General features: G+C 43.8%; 1 protein-coding gene across 1 annotated transcript; it reads right to left on the bottom strand.

Moving 5' to 3' along the window:
• Positions 1 to 906: 906 nt before the first annotated feature.
• slc44a4 (solute carrier family 44 member 4) lies at positions 907 to 20,036 on the bottom strand. The gene is made up of 22 exons (XM_080007798.1): positions 19,917 to 20,036; positions 14,080 to 14,128; positions 13,794 to 13,867; positions 12,110 to 12,188; positions 11,908 to 12,007; positions 11,663 to 11,794; positions 11,056 to 11,116; positions 10,763 to 10,874; positions 8,862 to 8,945; positions 8,641 to 8,753; positions 8,187 to 8,309; positions 7,687 to 7,786; positions 7,439 to 7,531; positions 7,247 to 7,349; positions 6,464 to 6,726; positions 4,128 to 4,222; positions 3,578 to 3,681; positions 3,367 to 3,440; positions 3,163 to 3,233; positions 2,561 to 2,655; positions 2,220 to 2,304; positions 907 to 1,769 (listed from the first exon to the last, which is right to left on the bottom strand). Exons 1-22 carry the CDS (start codon positions 19,957 to 19,959, stop codon positions 1,648 to 1,650), a joined length of 2,175 nt encoding a protein of 724 aa, XP_079863924.1. The 5' UTR covers positions 19,960 to 20,036; the 3' UTR covers positions 907 to 1,647.
• Between the last annotated feature and the right edge of the window lie 1,037 nt (positions 20,037 to 21,073).

Below are 21,073 nucleotides of genomic sequence, written 5' to 3'. Positions count from 1 at the left end.
GATCAGTGTTCAGGTAACGGTTGAGTGAATTTTATGGGACACAGCTAAAATGTAAAATTTTCGTGATCTATATGGAATTAATCAACCGAAGGATTTGAATGATAACGGCTTGCATGTCGAAAAGAAGTCCACCAAAACAAACATACAGCAACCAGGTAACATTTGCCTCAGAACCTGGAGGTGTGACGAGGTGGCAATAGAATATGATCAGTGCTCTGGTGATCAGGGTTTCGTGTTTTTGCTCACTGAACCGCATGACATCATTTTTACATGAGCCGCTCGATTTGTCATCCCGATATGACCTGTGGTTGCCGTTCGGCGAAAACAAACCAAAGTCCCATCAAGATACCGATCGCATAGGGACTCTACCAGAGTCAATAAAGGAAATAATACAAATAAAGTACACAGGAAATTGTCGACCGAAAGATAAAAGGCAAGTTATTTGTGGTCTCTACTTGAGCAATTTGTTCTTATATAACCCCAAAAGTGTTCCATAGTCCAAGAGGCAGGAACTGTTTTGTATGATGTAGGAAAGAGTGTGGGGGAAAAAAAAAAGATACGTCACCCAAGTGGTTTCTGTGGGAAGTTTTCCTCGCCCTGGGCAGAGGTTAAGATGAGGGCATGTGTGAAATGTGAAGCTCTTTCAGATTATACTGTGATTAAAGGACTATAGGAATTAACCTTGACTTGTAGCGGGTGCTAAGAAAAAAAAAGAAAAAAAGAATATATATATATATATATATATATATATATATATATATGAATAATTTATTTATTTTTTAAACCACCTGACTATGGTCAAAGGGAATATTGAGCTGGCTTTACACCAAATCTGACAAACGACAAGAACAAACCGGAAGTCCGTTCATTCCCATGCAGTCGCATTCCGCACGTGAAAATCTGTTACACAAACATGCAATCGCCACATCCCATCGAGGCTCCGGGATGCCTTCCAATTTTCCAACTCATGCGACGAGTTTGGTTCGGAATGGATTACGCATTTGATGTGAAGCCGGCTTTAGTCCTGATATGGAGAGGCTGATGGGAAGCCTCCTGCTATTCCTTTCCTCCACACAGGACGGAGTCAGGAGCCACAAACTGAGCCTCAGCCACAAACGGTGACTTCTCAACTCTTTACCTTTTATTTTACAAAGAAAAAGGAAAAAACGGTGACACTGAACAAACTATACTAAAACGAACATAAATATCTAAACTAGTCCTAGTTCCGTCAAATGGTCAATTAAGAACAGAAAAATCTGAGATACTTTAAAATAAAACAATTCTTGACATTATTTAAAAGTTGAAATATACATAAAAAAAGAAACATTTTACAGTTACTTTTGTGTTGTCATTGATCATTATTATTGATCATCATTATTGATGATTTTTCATCAGTATGCAAATAATTTTTTTAATTCCTATTGCTCAACGTTCCATATGTGAAATTGTCAAAAACACGCATAAACACACACACACACATCAGCTGATTAAGAAGAAAAAAAAAAAAAAGTGCATAAAAATAGTGATTTGTGTAAACAAGGAGGAGTGTTGAACTGGAAATGACACCTTGGCAGTTCCGGATGAACCTGATTTTCTGCCGAGTCTTTATCGTCAGGTTTTGATCCGTGGCACGGACCCCGGGTCCGATCAGCGATTCTTCTCTTTCGCCTTTTTTGGCTTCTTGTTGGATTTGTTGAGGATTTTCATCAAGCTCTTGGACATGAAATACGGCTTCTGTAGCGAGCCGTCGTTGCGCTCCAGGTCCTCCACTGGGAGAGCGAACAGGGTCAAATTAAAGCTCATTTCTTTAATCCAAGTCAACGTCACTTAAGTTAAATCCTCCCCAAACAGGTCTGATCCCATAAGTATATATAATATTCAAGATCTTGAGTATGTTCCCACATCTTTTCCATTCCTGTTTTGTTCAGGATATGTGTTTTATAAATACACAGACATTTATAAAATGTAATTATAATTATATAAGAACCTATATACTACTAGAAAATACAGTATTTGCTCAACAACCAGAAGTGTGATTTGTTCATACAGAGGTGCATGTTTTCTGTTTACGCTTTTTGGTCTTTTTAGGCTTTTCCTCAGGTTTATGCTGCTTAATTATAAAAAAAAAAAAAGATATAAAAGGTTTTCCATTATTGTGCAACGGTGAAAGTTGGCGGTTCCTTCAGAGCTGATGATAAAAACAAATGAAAACCACTCACAGAAACAGAGGAAGAGTGTGTCCACACACATGTTGTAGACGCTGAAGAATCCATGAGCGATGAGGTACGTTCCCACCACCACCGTCTGACGGAGGACAGAACATCAGGTGTTGTCACACACCCACCCACACACACACACACACACACACACACACACACACACACACACACACACACACACACACACACACACACACACACACACACACACACACACACACACACACACACACACACACACACACACCTCTTTAATGTCCGTCCGACGGACACATTCCCAGCCCTGGCGGCGTTGTACAGAAAACAAAACAACAACACAAAGCCGTCCGCGATTCACTTACGATGATGGGCATCCAGTAGTAGTTGAGGACTTCGGCGCGGAAGGTGTTGCCTGGGAGCAGGATCCGTCCGGAGAAGAAAAAGAAGGCCAGGACGCCTGGATCGGATTAAAAAAATAAAAAATAAAATGAAAAAAAAAGAGGATTTTGCCTTCAAATAACTTCCTGTTTCTAGTCTCTAACGTAAGTACGGTTGTAGCCCAAAGAGCTCAATAAACGCATGAAAGCCCTGATAGAATGCACGGTCGCAAGGACGTTTTTCCCGGTGTAACGTAAATCAAGACTGACGGACACGACTGATATCATGAGCCTCCCGTTCTCAAAAGGAGATTCAATATGTTTTGTTTTTTTCCCCCCCAGACGCCCCATTGCACTGCATTGAAGCACGGTGAGAAGCTGCAGCAGAGTGGTGCGCTTCCCAGCGGGGAAAGAGGTGCCGTCATAAGAGATTTTGTTCCGTGAGCGGTTAAGAAAGAGGGGGCTGGAAAATAGAAACGCACAGTTGCAGTTCATACTATAAGCACACGCGCACACACACACACACACACACACACACACACACACACACACACACACACACACACACAGTCTGATGGCCTCCTTACCCACGCCTCCGACCACCAGCAGCTTCCCGAAGAACAGCAGCAGGTCGGTCACTTTGTCCAGCACCACCACCCTGGTGGAGGATACACGGTCGTCATGGAAACGCTAACACAGCCACTCACACATGAGCTGGCGGATGCCGGTCCCCCCGGCAACCGCCAAACAAACATAACAACGTCTCCTTTTAAGGTGAGTGTAGCACCGACCTTATGATGTTTCTCATCAGCAGCATGAAAGCATTTTTGGCCGAGACGCAGAAGTTTTTCCCGTACACGGCAATCTGTCAAGGAGGAAATGTGGGGGGGAAGAAAAAATATATATATATATTTTTTAAAGTGTAACATGAAGATCGGTAAATGGTTTAGGAAGAGGAAGTGATGCAGGCCGTTTTAAGCGGGTGATCCTTCTTGCACGGACCATGATGTAGGCATTGCGGTTGAGGAACTTGATGAACTTCTCCAGACACCAGAAGCAGCACTTCAGGCAGCACAGGACGAAGCGAGCGCAGGGGTTCTGAGCGGCTGCGGATGAATACACCGGTGTCCACAGCTCAGAAGGACTATTCATCAATTAAATGAACGAGCACTTTTCCTTCATTCCTTAAAATATATAATAATAAATAAATAAATGACTAAAAGCACTTTGGGCCTTCAACACACCAGAAGGTGACTAATGGAGAACGGTTTTCTGTTGCAGTGAATGTTTCATTTTATCCAAAAAAAAGATAACATAAAAAATGTTACATGTAAATATGCCCTAAAAATAATAATATTATTTCATACAATTTTATTCATTTTAAGTTTGGGGTCAGTTTAATACCCACACTTCTGAAACATGTTTTGGAGAAAAGTATAAATTGGCGGAAAAATGTATTCGAAGATTCCAACATGGAGAGAATTCAAATCCAAATACCTCACTGTGATTTTATTATCCTTCTGTTGAGAAGTTAAATCAGTTAAAGGCTTACATCTGGTCTTGTGGTCGATATATTCCAGAATGATCCGTACTATCTGGACCAGGGTCAGGATTAGAGCCCCAAAGGCCAACGAGCCCACGTGGAACCTGGCGATGGGAAGAGGGAACCAAGGAAGAAGAAATAAGGAAACATGCATCCCTGTATCACTGCAGGTTTTAGATGAGAAGATCATTCATCAGTTTTCAGAAACCACTCGTTCATTATCAGTTGATGCACATTGGTGATGGATATAATGTTTGTTGCACATTATTTTTACCTTCTTATACACCAATCAGCCACAACATTAAAACCAGTGACAGGTGAAGTGAATAACATATTTCATCTGGTTCCAGTGGCACCTGTCAAGCAGTGGGATGTATTAGGCAGCAGGTGAACAGTCAGTTGTTGAAGTTGTTGGTTGGAAGCAGGAAAAATGGTCAAGCGTAAGGATCTGAGCCACTTTGACAAGGACCAAATTGTGATGGCTAGACGACTGGGTCAGAGCGTCTCCAAAACGACAGGTCTTGGGGGGTGTTTCCCCATATGCAGTGGTTTGTACCGACCAAAAGTGGTCCAAGGAAGGACAACCGGTGAACCAGCGACAGGGTCATGGGCACTCATGGGCTCATCGATGCGCGTGGGGAGTGAAGTCTAACTGGTCGGGTTCGATCCCACAGAAGTTAAGAAAAAGTTAATGCTGCTGTGATTGAAAGGTGTCAGAACACAGTGCATCACAGCTTGCTGCGTATGGGGCTGAGTAGACACAGACCGGTCAGAGGGTCCATGAAGACCCCTGTTCACCACCGAAAGCTCCTACAATGGACACGTGAGCATCAGAACTGGACCGTGGAGCAATGGAAGGAGGTGGCCTGGTCTGATGAATCACGTTTTCCTCCACATCATGTGGATGGGTGCTGTTAGGGTCTGATCCAATGGAGCGTCTGTGGGATGTGCTGGAACAACAAGCCTGATCCATGGAGGCCCCACCTCCCAACTTCCAGGACTTAAAGGATCTGCTGCTCACGTCTTGGTGCCAGACACCACAGGACACCTTCAGGGGTCTTGTGGAGTCCATGCCTCCACGGGTCACAGCTGTTTTGGCGGCACAAGGTGGAGCTACATCATATTAGTGGTTATTAGTGCTGGTTTTAATGTTGTTGCCGATCGGTGTACTTCCTTTATTTACACATCTACACTCAACTGGACAAATCAATTGAGCATGTGACAAAAAAAACAAAAAAAAAACTTGAATCTTCGCTCTTGAAGAGGACCTATTATGCACCTTTTCAACAACTTAATATAGGTCTCTGAGATCCCCAAAACATGTTTTTGATTTTTTTTGCTCAAAATACCACCCAGATTATGCATTCTACCCATTCTAACACGCCTCTAAACCACCATGTTCTAGGACTGTTCCTGTGGAGTGAGGCAACCCTTCCGAGGCCCCTAGTTCTGTGGGCCAATGTGGTTTGAGCTTTACTTCTGGGTTTCGTTGTATTTCGTCCGTAAACTTTCACCGATTTAATCTTAAAGGTCCACCAAAGTCAGTTTGAAGAAATTTGAGGCGAGGAAAAAGCAATCCAGTTGCTGAATCTTCACTTATATTAGATCTACAAGGCCTCATTTAAAAGTTTGTTACGACTTTTGCAAGGCACGGGCACTGCTGGTTACACCACACGGAACACCACACAGGGCTTTTTGTTTCATTCTGGGAACATCGGAAAATTAAACAAAATAAATGCATCAGCATTAAAAACGCACTTTTTTTTTTATTGGTTTTGTTATTTTTAGAAAGAGACAGCAGAATTATTTCAGATGGAGGGTGGTTCTAATTCTACTGAAGCGCCACTTGATGTCGGAAGGGGCTTCAAATCTGAACAGGCTGCTTCACCCCATTTCTTCCGAAATCGACAGCTCACAAAATAACTGACTGAGTTGTCTCATTTCACAGTTTGCGTGTTAGCGGGCCCATCAGAGATCCAAATAGGTCCCCTTTAAATCAATGTGGCATACTCCCTCCGGTGGTCACACTGAAAAACTACAGATTTCACGAGTCACATTTCAGGTCAACAGAGACCATGGACCTGAAAGAGAAATAGACCTAGAAATGAGGTTTCCTCAACGTTTAATTGGGCTGTGCTCCTGGAAAAAAAAAAAGAAAATCCCATGTTGAGTACTTTAGCCTGACATCGCCAGACCAACTCGCAAATGCCTATTAGTCCGGAATCTTTCAGTTCATTTCATATTTCCAAAGGGCGTTATTCCCACCAAACCAAGGCAGAAATAGGACGACCTCTGACCCCCGACCCCCCGCAAACCCAGCAAGGCCCTTCTCAGGGTAGCTCTACCTGAGGGAGCGCATGAAGGAAGCGGCCACAGGGCAGGCGGGGATGTTGTCCGGCTTGGTGAGGGCCCAGTAGTAGGAGGCGAAGGCCCCGGCCAGCGTGCACTGGCCCAAGGCGATGACGAAGTTGACGCACCACAGGAAGGCGATGAAGTTGTAGATCTGCAGGTTGAAGAGGTTCCTCTGGAAGAGGCCCTCGTTGTTGTACTTGATGAAGATGCAGCGCGCCGACGGGCAGCCGGGGTAGTCGAGGGAGAAGTCAAAGTCCTGCAATGAGAGTTGGGAGGGGACCAACAGATCATTCAGAGCAGAGGGTCGGGGGAAGAGATTTATAGAGACCAGATTTACAGAGATGCATGAAGAATGCAGACCAGAAAGAAAAACAAATCAGACAAGGCTGCTCCATTTAAAGTATGTTTTTGTTTTTTTATTTAAACACTTGGAACTTCAGAATTCATTCTGCCAGTTCTGTTTTTATACTTAGAGTTGGAAATAAGATGGAAAAAAAACACCCCTTTATGTTTTTAACACACTTCCTTTCTGATGACCTACCGTGGGCTTTTTCTTTTTTTTTTATACATCAATACTGGCTTGTAGTTAGTTAATAGTTTTTAAAAATTTTGTGTAAGCCAAATATAGTTCCACTGGGTGTCCGAATAGACACGTGTCCACTTCCATACCGCTCCGCGGCCTTTCAAGACTGCGGAGCATCTTGCTGCTGGTCGGATGACACGGCCAGGCGGGGAGGGGGGACCGACCAGACCAGACCCGTCCGTACCCCACTCACCCGGGGGTCGCAGTCCGCGGTGCCGTTGATGCGCTTACAGTCGCCCTGGGTGGAGTTGAGCGTCACCACTTTGTACACCGGGCCTCCGGACGTGGCCAGATATCTGCACGCACGCCGCTAAGGGAACCACCGGTGCTGGCGAACGACGACGAGGGACGAGAGATTTTAGCCGCAAAGAGTGAAAGAGGATACAGAGCCGTGGTTCCCCAGTAAGCCACGCACACCAGCAGGAGGACGAAGGTGACCAGCGGGTAAAGCAGAGAGGACATCATGTGACCGATCGCCCTGTCAAGACGAAAAACAAATAGACAACGAGAAGTCGAGGCCGTGGTTCTCCTCAAAGCCGTGACTATAAGATGTCCATAAAGGCAAGGGAACCGAAATGAAATGAACAGGTGGAGGTTGATGGGTTCATCGGCAATATCCTAACAGGAGCTCACTTGCTGGCCTCCTGGATGAGGGAGATGGCGATGAGGATCCTGGTCCGCAGGAAGATGAGTGTCAGAAGGATGATGGCCTCAGCCACGGAGATGATTATCACTGGGGGCGGCGGCGGCAAAGGGGAAAAGGGCGGAAAGAGTTTAGAAGCCAAATTCCAAAACAAGGAGCACGTTTATATTAGCACGGATACACCACGGTTCCAGCCGCGGGTTACAGTAACATCAGCCAATCTACACAGTATGGTAGAAAAGAGACAGGAAATTGCAATGTCGCGGCAGGTCACATAAAATAAAAAATAAAAAAAAATAAAAATAGGGCAGTAATACTAGAATACAAATATAAATACACAAAAATGAAGCGTGTCAGTATCTGGGAAGAACAGAATAAAACAAAAAAAAAAAATGGCAGGATATTGGAACATAAACTATGTTTCAAATGTTGAAATGCGAACGAGGTGATGCCGTGGTACTCTGACACAGGATATGGTGAAAGGACTCACAGAAGGCCAGCCACGTCTCCTGAACCTGCAGGTACACTTGGAAGTTGGTGGTGAAGCCAATCTCACTGATGGTCGCAGAGGTCCTCTTGTAGTTGTCGTACTCCCAGTAGCAGTGCCATATTCCTGTGTGAAAGCAAACACAAATAAATAAAACAGCGCTGTGTCGGCGGGTAAGGCACCCTCTTTCTTTGGGTACGCCACGCGGAATGTCCGCTGAGTTCACGACCCCCGCCCCCGCCTTAAAAGTGAGCCAGAGCCTCGACCGAGACTTGGGGGGTTGAATGCGGCGACAGGGTAGAATGTGAATGTGTAAACCTTAAGGTGATACAACCAGATGTCAGCAACACACACAAAGCTTTTTAGACACGTGGAAAACATTCATTTTTCCTATTCAGCGACGACTTTAATGACAATGGGGGCAAGCAAACAAAAACACTCGAGTCGGTGTTTTTACCGTAGGCCCCGGCTCCCAGGAGTCCGATAATCAGCACCCACACCATGACCGGAGCTGTGAACCTCAGCAGCAGCAGGAAGAGCATGCTGACCACCATTGCGATCAGCAGACCCCTGCGACAAGTGGAGCAGAGGCGAGAAAGAAGGGGATGCCAGTCCGTAGGAATTAATTGAATTTACTCCTATCCTTTCGTTTAACCACAGCCCCGCAGAGCGACTCACAGCAGGATCCACGGCCATGCCGACGCAAAGTCCTCGAAGATCCGGACTCCAATCTCCTGGGCGTTCAAGCCTTTCACCAGGTCCCTAATGGAGACCCCGGGGGAGGAGAGACAGAATGTGTTTGTCGCGGCGTCATGAAGGGACGAGTGCGGTTGAGAGAACAACAAAGCACTGACTAACCAAGCAAAAGGCGGAAAAACTGTTGATTGTTTTTGAAATTTCTGAAATTGTTTTCTACTGCCCAAGGGAGGAAGACGCATTAAAATGCTTTGAGTAGTGTGAATGTACACGAGCCCACCGCAATACCATTAAAGCGATAGCCATGAACGATGGGAGCGAACTCGTGCGTCTGAAAGGCGGAGGCGCACGCAAAAAGACGCAGAACGTTTAGAGCGAAAACACGCGTTCGGAACGAGAGAAGAACAAAACGATTGCGGCGTTGAATCACGCCTGTGAAGTGAACAGAGGGCGTTATTGAGTATTCTGACATTACGTTACATTTAGCAGACGCTTTTATCCAAAGCGACTTACAAGTTTTCAAGCTCAGATGGACGCAGCCATCAGGAGCAATTAGGGGTTAAGTGTCTTGCTCAAGGACACTACAGCATGCTAGCAGGAGGAGCCAGCAACCTTTAGATTACTGGACGACCAGCTCTACCATCCCCCTGACAACGGTGTTCCCGGACACGTCCTCCGCCGGGTTCTCACGTCTTTTTTCGAGTATGCCTCCGCCTCTTTGCCTGACGCTGAAGCTGCAGAACTAGGCTCTGAAAACCTAACGACGAGACTGCGAGAGCAGATCTACGTCTACAAGGGACACAAGCAGTCGATACAGAAACTCACACGTGAAGGGAACCTGCCCTGGTGTTGGGGAGAAAGAAAGGGATTATTGAAGTGTGTGTGTGTGTGTGTGTTTGTGGAAGCAATCCTTCCATTGCTCCATAGTCCAGTTCTGACGCTCACGTGTCCATTGTAGGAGCTTTCGCTGGTGGACAGGGGTCAGCATGGACACTCTGACCGGTCTCCGGCTACACAGCTGTGATGCACTGTGTGTTCTGTGTGCGACACCTTTCTATCACAGCAGCATTAACTCTTTCCACCAATTTGTGCTACAGTAGCTCTTCAGTGGGATCGGGCCAGATGGGTTAGACTTGGCTCCCCACGCCCACACATGAGCCCTTGGGCGTCCATGACCCTGTCTCCGGTTCACCGGTTGTCCTTCCTTGGACCACTTTTGGTCGGTACTGACCCCTGCATACAGGGATCACCCCACAAGACCTCCCGTTTTGGAGATGCTCTGACCCAGTCGTCTCGCCAACAAGATCAGCTCCTGACCCGTTCCCATTTTTTCCAGCTGATATATGTGAGACGAACATGGCAAGGCCCTCTCAAATCACCTAGCAACCACAACAACCTGCTCTCAAAGGGCCGCACACATACTTATTTAAACTCCTTCACGCTCTACTTGTAATAGCTATAAGACAGAGACCTACACAGAGCAACCTAACTCATAACTTATCACAGTTTTTCGGCTGCGAATTTGAAAAAAATTAAATGAAAAGGATTGCCTTCTATTAACATAAAGCACTTTGAGTTGCATGTTGTGTATAAAATGTATGTTGTGTATACAAATAATGGTTGTTGTCATTATTATTATTATTATTATTAATATGTGCAGGTTGTGGCTATGAACGCACTTTCGCACCGTGCCAACTGCGTAGTGTAGACTCCATCGCTCGCACTGTGTGTGTGTGTGTGTGTGTGTGTGTGTGTGTGTGTGTGTGTGTGTGTGTCGCCTTAACCGCGTAAGGTATGGGTATATGAGCACATGGACGTGTGTATTTGTCATTCGCTACGACGCCACGTCGAAAGGTCGGCCGAGCAAAGCGGTGGCATCGTACTCTGTGGCGTTCTTGATGGTGTCGTTGAGGATGGAGGGCAAGCCTGGAACACCCGCAAAGTGGTCCTGGACGTTGCTCAGCGCGGTGACATCGGGCAGACATCTTCCCAACACTGGATGGGGGGAGGGGGGAGGGGAGGGAAATAAGTTTCTCTGACGTTCACGCTGTTCCCCAGCATGTCCCCACGCAGGGAATGGTGTCATTTTTATGCACGTGACAAACTCACTCTACAGGACGACACAGCACATTGTGGTGGCGCGGGGAACACGGTGGAGAGGAGAAGCACAACCCACCTGAAGTCGTAGGTGTGAAGAAGAAAGGACAAAGCTCTTCCTCCACAATGTCGCGAACACTCTGGGAAATTAAAAAATGAACGACTACAGTGAAACCGAATTGCTGTGTGTGCGTGTTTGTGTGTGTAAAATATGTAATAATCAGGGGTTAAATTGGGATTTTGGAAGTGGGTAGAACCCACTTAAAAAAATGTTTTAAGCAAACCTATCCACGGTCAAACAAAGGAAAATGTATCACGTCTGCTATGCTTGGAGGATTCCAGTGTAATATATCTGGAACAGATAATACCGTAAACACCAATCGTCACACGACTAAAATGACGGCAGCTGGTTTCTCAACCCGCGGCTCTCTTGTGAAACGTTTGGCCGCTTGGACAGTGTGAATTGCGTGGGGGCGCTCGAAGAGCTCTCGCGTGCTATTAGACAGAATTCACAGACAGTTGTTGGGAATCCCATTTGGAAAAATACTGCAACATCGACATAGGAACCCCTTCGATATCTTTCTTATATGTTTTATTGACCAAAGGATGCAGCCTAAATTTACCAACGTGGTAGTAATCTAGTGTAGTAATACAGGATGGGGACGGGGCTTTGGAGTGGAACTTACCATGCGTGTACTTTCCAAGTCAAGCGACGGCACACAGAGGCTCTGGTTGAAAAAATCCTTTGGCTTGCTGGTCGGTAAATAGGCTTCGAGCTTCAAACCCCAGAAGGAATTGGGGCATTCCTCCACACACACCTGATTTTTTTTTTTTTTTTTTTTACGAAATAGGCGTAAGATTGACAGAAAAATCATGACGTACACACACACGCAGAAAGTAAATGGGATTAGAAGGAAAACCGTTTTTCGACCTGTGTGGTGGGACACTGCAAGCCGTTGAGGGCGGCGGCCATTATGTTGATCGACGTGGCACATTTTAGGATGTCGAAGTAGAGCACGTTGGGTCGACCTCTATCAAGTTAAGGGAAGAGGGGGATGGATACGCTGAGAGAAAGCACGGAGGTGAAGACGTGCTGAGGTGGCGGACGTGCAGACTGGCGGCAAACGGCTCACCTGTTCTCGCCGATCCCACAGAACCACCCGGTGGAGTTCCGCGAATAGAGGACGTGCCGCGGGTCCCCGTAGAGCCAAGCTGACGGGGGGACACACCTTGTTTGAATAAAGACGTGAACTCGAGAGACAATGTCAAAGGTGCGTTTTGAGGCTTGAAAGCGGCACATCCTTAAAATACAACCGCTTTCTCAATGTCCCCCTTCCTGCAAGCGTGTGAGGCGAACCCTCAGGTCCAATCAGAGCTATTTACCTTTTACTGCACTCAGGTCAGGATCAACATACTACAACGTGTTTGTTTGTCAGGGCTCGTTTATCAGTGTTAATTGGAATTATCATTTTGTTTCATTAGTCATCATTGTACCTCTGTGCATGGAATGCTTGCAACTCTAATTGGCACCAAAAGGGGAGGGAAAAAAAAAAGCTGGTAAGTCGATTTTTGAGCTGGTTGACGTCGGTAAGGGAATTTGTTAGCGTGGTGAATTGAATTAAGCAATTTAGAAAGCAACTCCATGTCCGTAAAGGTTCACTGCTCTATATGCACCATAAGAAACAAAAAAAATAACAAATAAATAAAAATAATTACTTAAAAAAAATTTAAAAAATGTAAAAAAAATATATATATATATATATAAATTCTTCTTCATACTAAATTTACATTAAATAGTTTGTGGGTTGTATACTTGCATATGAAATTCATGACAACACCATCATTTACCTGAACAATACCCACCCAAAGTGAGCATTTGCTAACTGTAAACCCTCGTTGTTGTGGTTGACAAACCAAACATTATCCCATGGCCTCATCCTATCACAGCACTCTGTTGACGGCAGGTGAGAGCATGGACCTGTTCTATGGGAATGCACGCGATCATATGAGGGGGCAATAACGGGACCACTTGACTGCTTAGTATGTCAATGAGCATCAAAGCCACCTTAAAGGGACATTCCACCGCAAAATAACATCAAACTCATTGTTCATTTAAGATCTTTGTGTAGAGGAAAAAAGAAGCGGTGACAGGAGCACAATTGGTCGAAATGACATCGACCTCCAGTCTTGCTCCATTTGGGAAAACACAAAAACAAATGAAAAAGCCGTTTAGGCCCTTAATCTGACTACGTGTAGAAAGCTGGTCATGGGATTGTTTTGGTGAGAGACTTTATAGCAATAGAGGAATTTCACTTAAAAAAGAGGTAAGCTTAGTTCATGGTGTCTGGACGACCTCGTCCTTCAAGCTCGTCTCCGCCTCTTGCATCCCTCACAATCATACCACATGCTGCTGCATGGGGCGGCGGTATCCTGGGTTTCTGCGACCAGGAAACACTTTAAATGTATGAAGTTAAATGTCAAGGACGCCCTCATCGACTTATCAGTTCTGCACGAGGGAAAAGAAGCAGCGCGCTTTCATTTCACCCAGAAAACCCAAATTGCTCTTCTCCCCAACGTTGTTTTGGTGGTGGTCAGAACCGACTAAAAGAAATCAAACAGGCCCGATCCCACACTATGAAACCGAAACCAATCCAGATGATATACACACGTTGTTTTTATATTTCTATATAGTTCTTACAGATGGATTGGTGCAGACTTTGCAGGAGAAGGAGGTAAAAGGAAGTTATCATGTACGAATGAAATAGAGTGAGAGGGGAGAAGACAGTCTCTCTCTCTCTGGCTCTCTCTCTCTCTCACCTAAAATCCCGACCACCATGTAGCCCAGGATGACAGCCATGAACAGGAGACAACAGAGGACATCTGTGCAGCTTCTGCGAAAACGAGCGGAGGAACACAGACGACAACCCAGGTGAATATAGTCTGAGCGTTACGTTAACGTTGGACATTACAAAAGGCAGCTGACAAACACAGACGGATACATCATACAAAGATGCCGAGGGAAGTGTGGCAGTAGAGGCGTGTAACGTGAGTGGAGTAGCTTGGTGAGTGAGATCAAGCTGCTGGTAAGAGAAGAGAGCTTCACCTTTTATGTATGGGCCCTCTGAAGGAAGGGTCATACTGACTCGGTTCCCCTGAAAAGAGAAGACATTTCAATGCAAAAAAAACAATTCTCCTCTGTGGAAGGAAATCACTCCGTGTGGAAGTTCACAACAACACGCTTCCATTCAAACGGATTCAACACTGCACGACATTTCATCAACTTTTGGGACCAAAATGAAGCGCACACGATTCATAACACACAATAGAAACGCACAGTTGCAGTTCATACTATAAGCGCGCGCACACACACACACACACACACACACACACACACACACACACACACACACACACACACACACACACACACACACACACACACACACACACACACACACACACACACACACACACACACACACACACACGTGGAAATAGAGTGAAGAGGTAAAAAGGCAGTGAGTGAGTGAGCTTGGGGTCATTTGAATGACATTTGAATTCAAAACATTTGAATTTGAAGCAAACTTTAAAAAAGGGATGGGCATAGTCATCCCACCACGGAGAAATGTAAAAGATGTCACGCCCATAACAGGAAACAAAGTTAATTACCTTCTCCATAATGATTCCTGTTTTACAGGACACGTTGCAACATTTACAAGAACAAAATACTCTCAGAATGAGATGCGGGATTAACTGATAGGAACCAGGAAGGTCGAGTTGATCAGCCGGCTTAAATCAAAAGGTATCTCACAATAGCACTCTCCTTTATTTGAACTACGTTAGATAAGAACTAAAAACTGGTCCTTGGCCAGAATACCCATTAAATAGTGACACCTTTACCTTGACAAAAGTATAAATACATGAACAGTATATGTATGCGACAAATAACCTCTTGAATCTCGAATCTATATACAATAAAGTATTGTTTCTTAAATGGGAAAATGGGACATGTTCACTGTCGGTCATCATCCAGGTCAATCATGCAGCTTATTGATAAAATAAAGGGATTTTTGTTCCTTCCATTGATCAATCCAAAAAAGACCGAAGTCAACCACAATTTGCTGCTTCATTCCAGGAACCTGTTGATCAGCCTCCGGGCCAACCAGTCAAACCACAATCAGTATCAGATTTCACTGCTCTCTCCCGGACAGATATCCCTCTGTTTATGGAAAAATACATCCTGGTACTGACTCACTTTGACCTCTCACCGACCTTCCAGGAGAGCTCGTCCTTTACGGCCTCGTAAAGAGAGCTGGCCGCAAAAACCCTGAACCCGACAACAGAAAAAGGAAGCGGGTTTTTTATGGTGCGGGATGGGTCGGCATTGGGAATTGGCCTTGGACAGAGAGCCGTGACGTCAGCGCGGGGTTCATTCTGGCATTACAGGATGAAATTCAAGTACTTTTTCCAAGTACCATTCCTTCATTTTCAAGGACTTCACGCAAAACAAATTTAAAAAATTGTCAATGTGATGTCTTTTTTTTTTTTTGATTAAAATATAATATAATCTTCGTCTAATTCTCTATTTGCACCCATGCTGCATTACATATACATTTCCCTGACATAACCTAGGTCGTAAAAGCAATTCTGGAATTTCTTTTTAAGGACGTTAGGATTTGAATAACAAAACCGGGGGGGCTATCACGGGTTTTCAATTATCGTGTATTTTTTTTTTATTTATTTATTTTTTTCCCCAAGGAATTTTCAAGCACTTCAGCACAAAAGGGGCCATTTTCAAGGTATTCCAGTACTTAAATTTCTGAGGGAGAAATTCTAACACCTCAAGGACCGGGTAAGAACCCTGGCAATACACATTCCTCCATTCTTAGCACGTCGGCGGAGGGCGATGGAAGTGAAAGAGATCACATTTAAAAACGAGCAGTCATATATCCGTGGGAGGGCCTATTGTTTACTGGCAGCCACTCAAACAAGGAAACACTTCACCGCACGTCACGCACGCTATCTCTAAGCAAATTCAAATGATATACCGTGGCTCACCAAGCGAAGTAGGCCGCCAACTCCAGGAACCCACTAACAGGAACGATTTGTCCCTTTACGGGTTGGGATCCCTGGAGGTGAGGAACCCTTAATCTGTTACCTGTACAAAACTTTCCCAGGAAAGAAGAAAGAAAGAGATGATAGAGGATGTCAGGTGTCAAAATGATCCAAAACTGCCCTTTTTTTTTTTGTTTAGTACCTCTTAGCAGATCAACGGGTTTCCGTTTTTGGTTTGTACCCGCTCTTCCTTTGGAGAAGCAAAAGTAACCAAAATAAAATGAAACTCATATGTTTAGAACTATTCTCACAGCGAAACGGAGGCAAGAAACTACGACTACTTCTTCAAGAAAAATGTGTGGCGCTCGATGAGGAATCCACGATTAGGAAAATCCCACCAGGAGCTTCTCCGGCAAAATAGTTACTGGGATTTTAAAACTTTACCGATAAAACATAAATGTAGATCATTTTGGGACCAAAGTAAACAAAAAAATGACCAATGAGAACCTATTTGTTCCAGTCATTCTCTCGTTTTAAACATTAAATAATAACCAGGATGAAGTTAACCATCTGTTGCTCTCAACAGTCTGGGCTGCTGGTCAATTATTTGCAGGGAAATGACTTGGCGCTAACCCTCAGAGATTAGGACGGAGGAATAAATAAATGAGATGAAAACACACACAGACCCCAGGTATTACTCCCAAAACGACAGACCGCAGGAAATCTATGAAGGAGGCAAAGAGCGGCATAGAAGATCTGTGATTTCTACATGAATTGAAGTGAATAATGATCACTTAAAATCAGGGTTCACTCTCGCATTACAAAATTATATTCAAGGACATTCAAGCCCCTTTTTTAAAGCACAATTTTTTTTGCATTTTCAATGTGATCTTTATGAATTCCATGTGATATAATCTTAGTCTCATTCTCTACTATTTATATAAGTATACCTATATATTATTAATCTCATCTACTACAGTATATTTACTATTGAATGTAAATTTCCCCGGCGTCATCTGTGATAAACCAAGCGATTCTGGAAAAAATGTTTTTAAGTTACGATTTGAATAACGAACACAGGAGGAATATCACAGGTTTTGAACGACTGCATTTTCTTCAAGGACTTTTCAAGCACTTCAGCACAAAAGGGGCCACTTTCAATGTACTCCAAATATTGTGAGAACGAAATTCAGGTACCTCAAGCACCCCAAGGACCTGGCAAGAACCCCGCTTAAAAGTCACCCGATTTCCATGCTTCATTATTTACTCGATTTATTTTGGCATCAGAAAGCCGACCGTACATGACCTCCGCCTTTGTCTATTTCCATATGGGCTGTAGCGTCTCCATTTTAAAAACACAAACGTGTTTGGTAAACCCAGCTGACTATTTGCCACTAGGGAGGGAGTGTTTAATCTCGCCTTCCTCAAACTCACAGACTGTCAACACTCACGTCTCTATAAATAGAGTGCCGCAGGAATAAGTCCCAAAAACCCGGAATTAGTGTTTTCGCACTGCCGGTTCCCCCGCACCGAAGTCAATGGGGTTTTTTTTTTTTTGAACGGGTTTTTGGGTTAGATGCCTGAAATAAGGTCTGTGGTGAACACAGGCTTAAGAGATTTTCGCGTTTTTTTGTCTCTCACGACTCGAAAGAGTAAACAATCGCACTCGTCGTGAAATTTGAAGCGCTCGCGTCGTCTTAAAAAGGCGGCTGCTGACGAGTGGCTTAACGAGACTACACAGGTTGTCGGGGACATTGTACCTCACCTGTACTTTGTTTATAGGCTAATGTTTGCTTTGCACTTATGCCCGTCGCATTTACGCTTCAAAAATCACAAGAGTGGTCATTTGTGAGGAGCACCTTGTTGAATAAAACGTGTGAGCACCACGAACTTTTGTTTGCCACAGAGCTTATTTTCCGCAATAATCCAAAATCCTATGCAAAAATCCCAGCGCCTTTTCGTCGAGGGAATCACGGCGATGCCAACTTCCAGGTTCGCCAAAAAAAAAAAAATAATAAATACAAAAACCAAAAAAAACCTCACCCCTGCAGCACTCATACAGTATGAATACATACAGTACACATGAATACATACAGTATACATACAGTACTCATGTACTGTATGTAGCATACTGTACCGCATACTGTATCACTGTTCAGGGTTGTTCGTGATGCCGTATTGCTGCGCCGTACTGTTGTATACTGTGCTGTATTATCCCAAACACTACCTCACACTATTCACATTCACATGCCACTTTAATTCACATGCCACTTTAAATGCACATATCTGTATATACATAGGCATCTTCCCTCTATCTATTCCATTTTATTTCAATTTATTTTTATTGTATTTTATTCTATATATTTTTTATCTTATTCTATAAGTATTCCACTTACTGTATTACGTTTTAGGAGTCAGTTAGTCGGTCTATTAGAAAGGAATTTTCTACTTTTTATTTTTATTTTTGTACTTTTTCCTAGGACTTATTGTGTGCTATCACCGGGTGCGTTGCATTACATTTCACTGCATATATGTATGGAAGTATGTATATGTATGTGACAAATAAAAATCTTGAATCTTGAATCTTGAATCTCCACGCCAAACGCCACCGACAAAAATCAACAAGGAGGTGAGGACCAGGATGCAGATCCGCAGTGTGTAAACTCAACGCCGCACGAAGGGAAGAAGCCAAATACTGAGGGGAAAAAAACACTAAGTAAATACTTCTTATCCTCTTCTTTTTAGCATCTGAGTCGTCGCCTTTGTCGTTGGTCTGTGAGCAGGCTTCATCGCTTCAACTGACCCACGTTTTGCTTGGCCCCCATTTTTTCCTTTTGCTTTTTTTAAATAACCCAACTGGATTATTTTTTTTTTTTTTTTTTTTTGCACAACCGCAAATGCAAATCCTTTGAAGGAGGAAAATGCTGCTTCAGCATTGATGTCAAGGCACGCACAACAAGCTCCGCGGCCTCTAAAAACCTCACCCGGGCGTCTCGTGTCATGTGACCCCTTCAGCAGCACAATAAAAAAAAAACGATCGACCTCCCTTCCCCCGAGCTGCAAAGGGCGTCCAGGGCAACGTGGACTCCCCGTGTTTCGGGCGAGATCTACGGCACCTTATCCACTGTTGATCTGTATGGGAGAGGGGACATTTGAAGAACCTCGTTTCGCTCCCAGTTGGATGAATGGAAGCCGGGAGGGAAACCCCAGAGAGGAAGGAGTTTTCTTTCAGCGAAAGCAGAGTCCCTTTACTTTTCCAAACATCACGGAGCACTTTGGTTCGGAAATATTAAGTCCCAACAATCCACGGGGGGGGAAAAAAAGCTCTAAAAGGCGGTGACCTCGTGAGACAATGTGGCGCTGCACTTGAGTTCTGCCTCGAAAAAAAACGTATGTAAATCATGTGGGTTTTCAACGTGAGTGTATGCAGAGGATGTAGTGAGGGGGAAATAGTTGTACCAACTAAATTGCGCAGGTCACACACACGCACACACCCACACACCCCCCAGGGAGAAAGTGTGGTTCCCTAAATAAACAACTGTGGTTCATAGGATGTAGATTGGCAGACAAATAGACATATAAAGTAGATAGACATATAGGCAGGCAGACAAATGCAGATGGATAGATACATAGATAGATGTATAGACAAATGGAGATATATATATATATATATATATATATATATATATATATATATATATTTAAAAATCAAAAACAATTAAAAAAATACAATCAAAAAATTAGGACCCAAGCAGAAAGACGAGGCTGGATGTGAGGGGGAAAAGCTTGGAAAGCTTTCCTGCACCATTGTTCCCAGCGGCTAGCGGGTGCTACAGCTAAAGGCAGCCCGGCAACAGCGCCCAGGTAACGGACACATCAACTCACCGTAGTCCCTGGAGTCCGGAGCCTCCTCCTTCCTCTTACCCATGTTGCTCCGCTTCTGCCGCTCCGCAACTTTTAGAACCTCCTTTCCCTCCCAGACCTCGGCCAGCGGATTCAGACGGAGACGGGAGGTCCGGCTGGGTGTCCGTTCCTCACTCACTCAGCCAAGTTGGGAAATCTCCACCTCCACTTCCACCTCCACCTCCACCTCCCGCTGGGTTCTGGGCTGTGACGTCACGGGCGCACCTGTTGGGGGATACGTGTCTGAGCTGTGGGCCCCGCCCCCCCCCGCCACACATTGGGCCATATATATATATTTATACACATACATTAAAAAAGTAATTATATATACAGTATATATGTATATATATGCTGTACATGTATGTACATATTTATGATATATAATGTAATTTATATTTTAATGTTTTTTTCAATAATTATACAAAAAAATATATATGTATTTATATAATAACATTTTTATTGATGTTATATGTAATTCATATTTATATATAGTTTTTTTCAATAAATATACATACACTGTATATATATATATATATACACATAAATGAAATTTCATTTCTAATTAATATTATGTCATTAATATTTTTCGATGTTTTTTCAATATATATAGTATCTTAAGGGTGATGAGATGAGATGCTTGACGCTGAGACGCGACAGCGCAACAATACAGACTGGTCGGAGAGCTAATCATTAGTCCGAACGGTCGTTAAGGGAGGAGTACTATATATATATGTACTAAATATATAATAACTTGTATATTTGTTTAAAAAAAAATATATATATAAAATATTAAATTACATAATATTGTCGTAATATAATCGTACATAATCGTTGTTTTAGACTAAAATCACAGCAAACCCAACATTCTAACAAGCTTTACATTGACACAATATTACGCAAGATCCGTAATAATTTTGTTTACTGAAACTCATCGTTAAAGGCTTTGTGTAATTAAATCCTTCTATTCCATTTTTGCCCTTCGTTCCATGTCAGGCCCCGGAGTTTAAAGCTCCGTGAGTTTATTGAGGCCTGCCGAGAGACTACACATCAATTTCATCAATCTGATTATAATGTAACCCAAACAGAGAAATGATCATCAGTTATAATCCTGAATGTATTTCAGGATGTATTCGTATGGA

The sequence above is a fragment of the Zeus faber genome (genome assembly GCF_960531495.2).
Source record: "Zeus faber genome assembly, chromosome: 1".
In the NCBI taxonomy this organism is placed as follows: Eukaryota; Metazoa; Chordata; class Actinopteri; order Zeiformes; family Zeidae; genus Zeus; species Zeus faber.
Note: the sequence above shows the minus strand (reverse complement) of the source record. Positions and strands in the feature narration are given on the sequence as shown.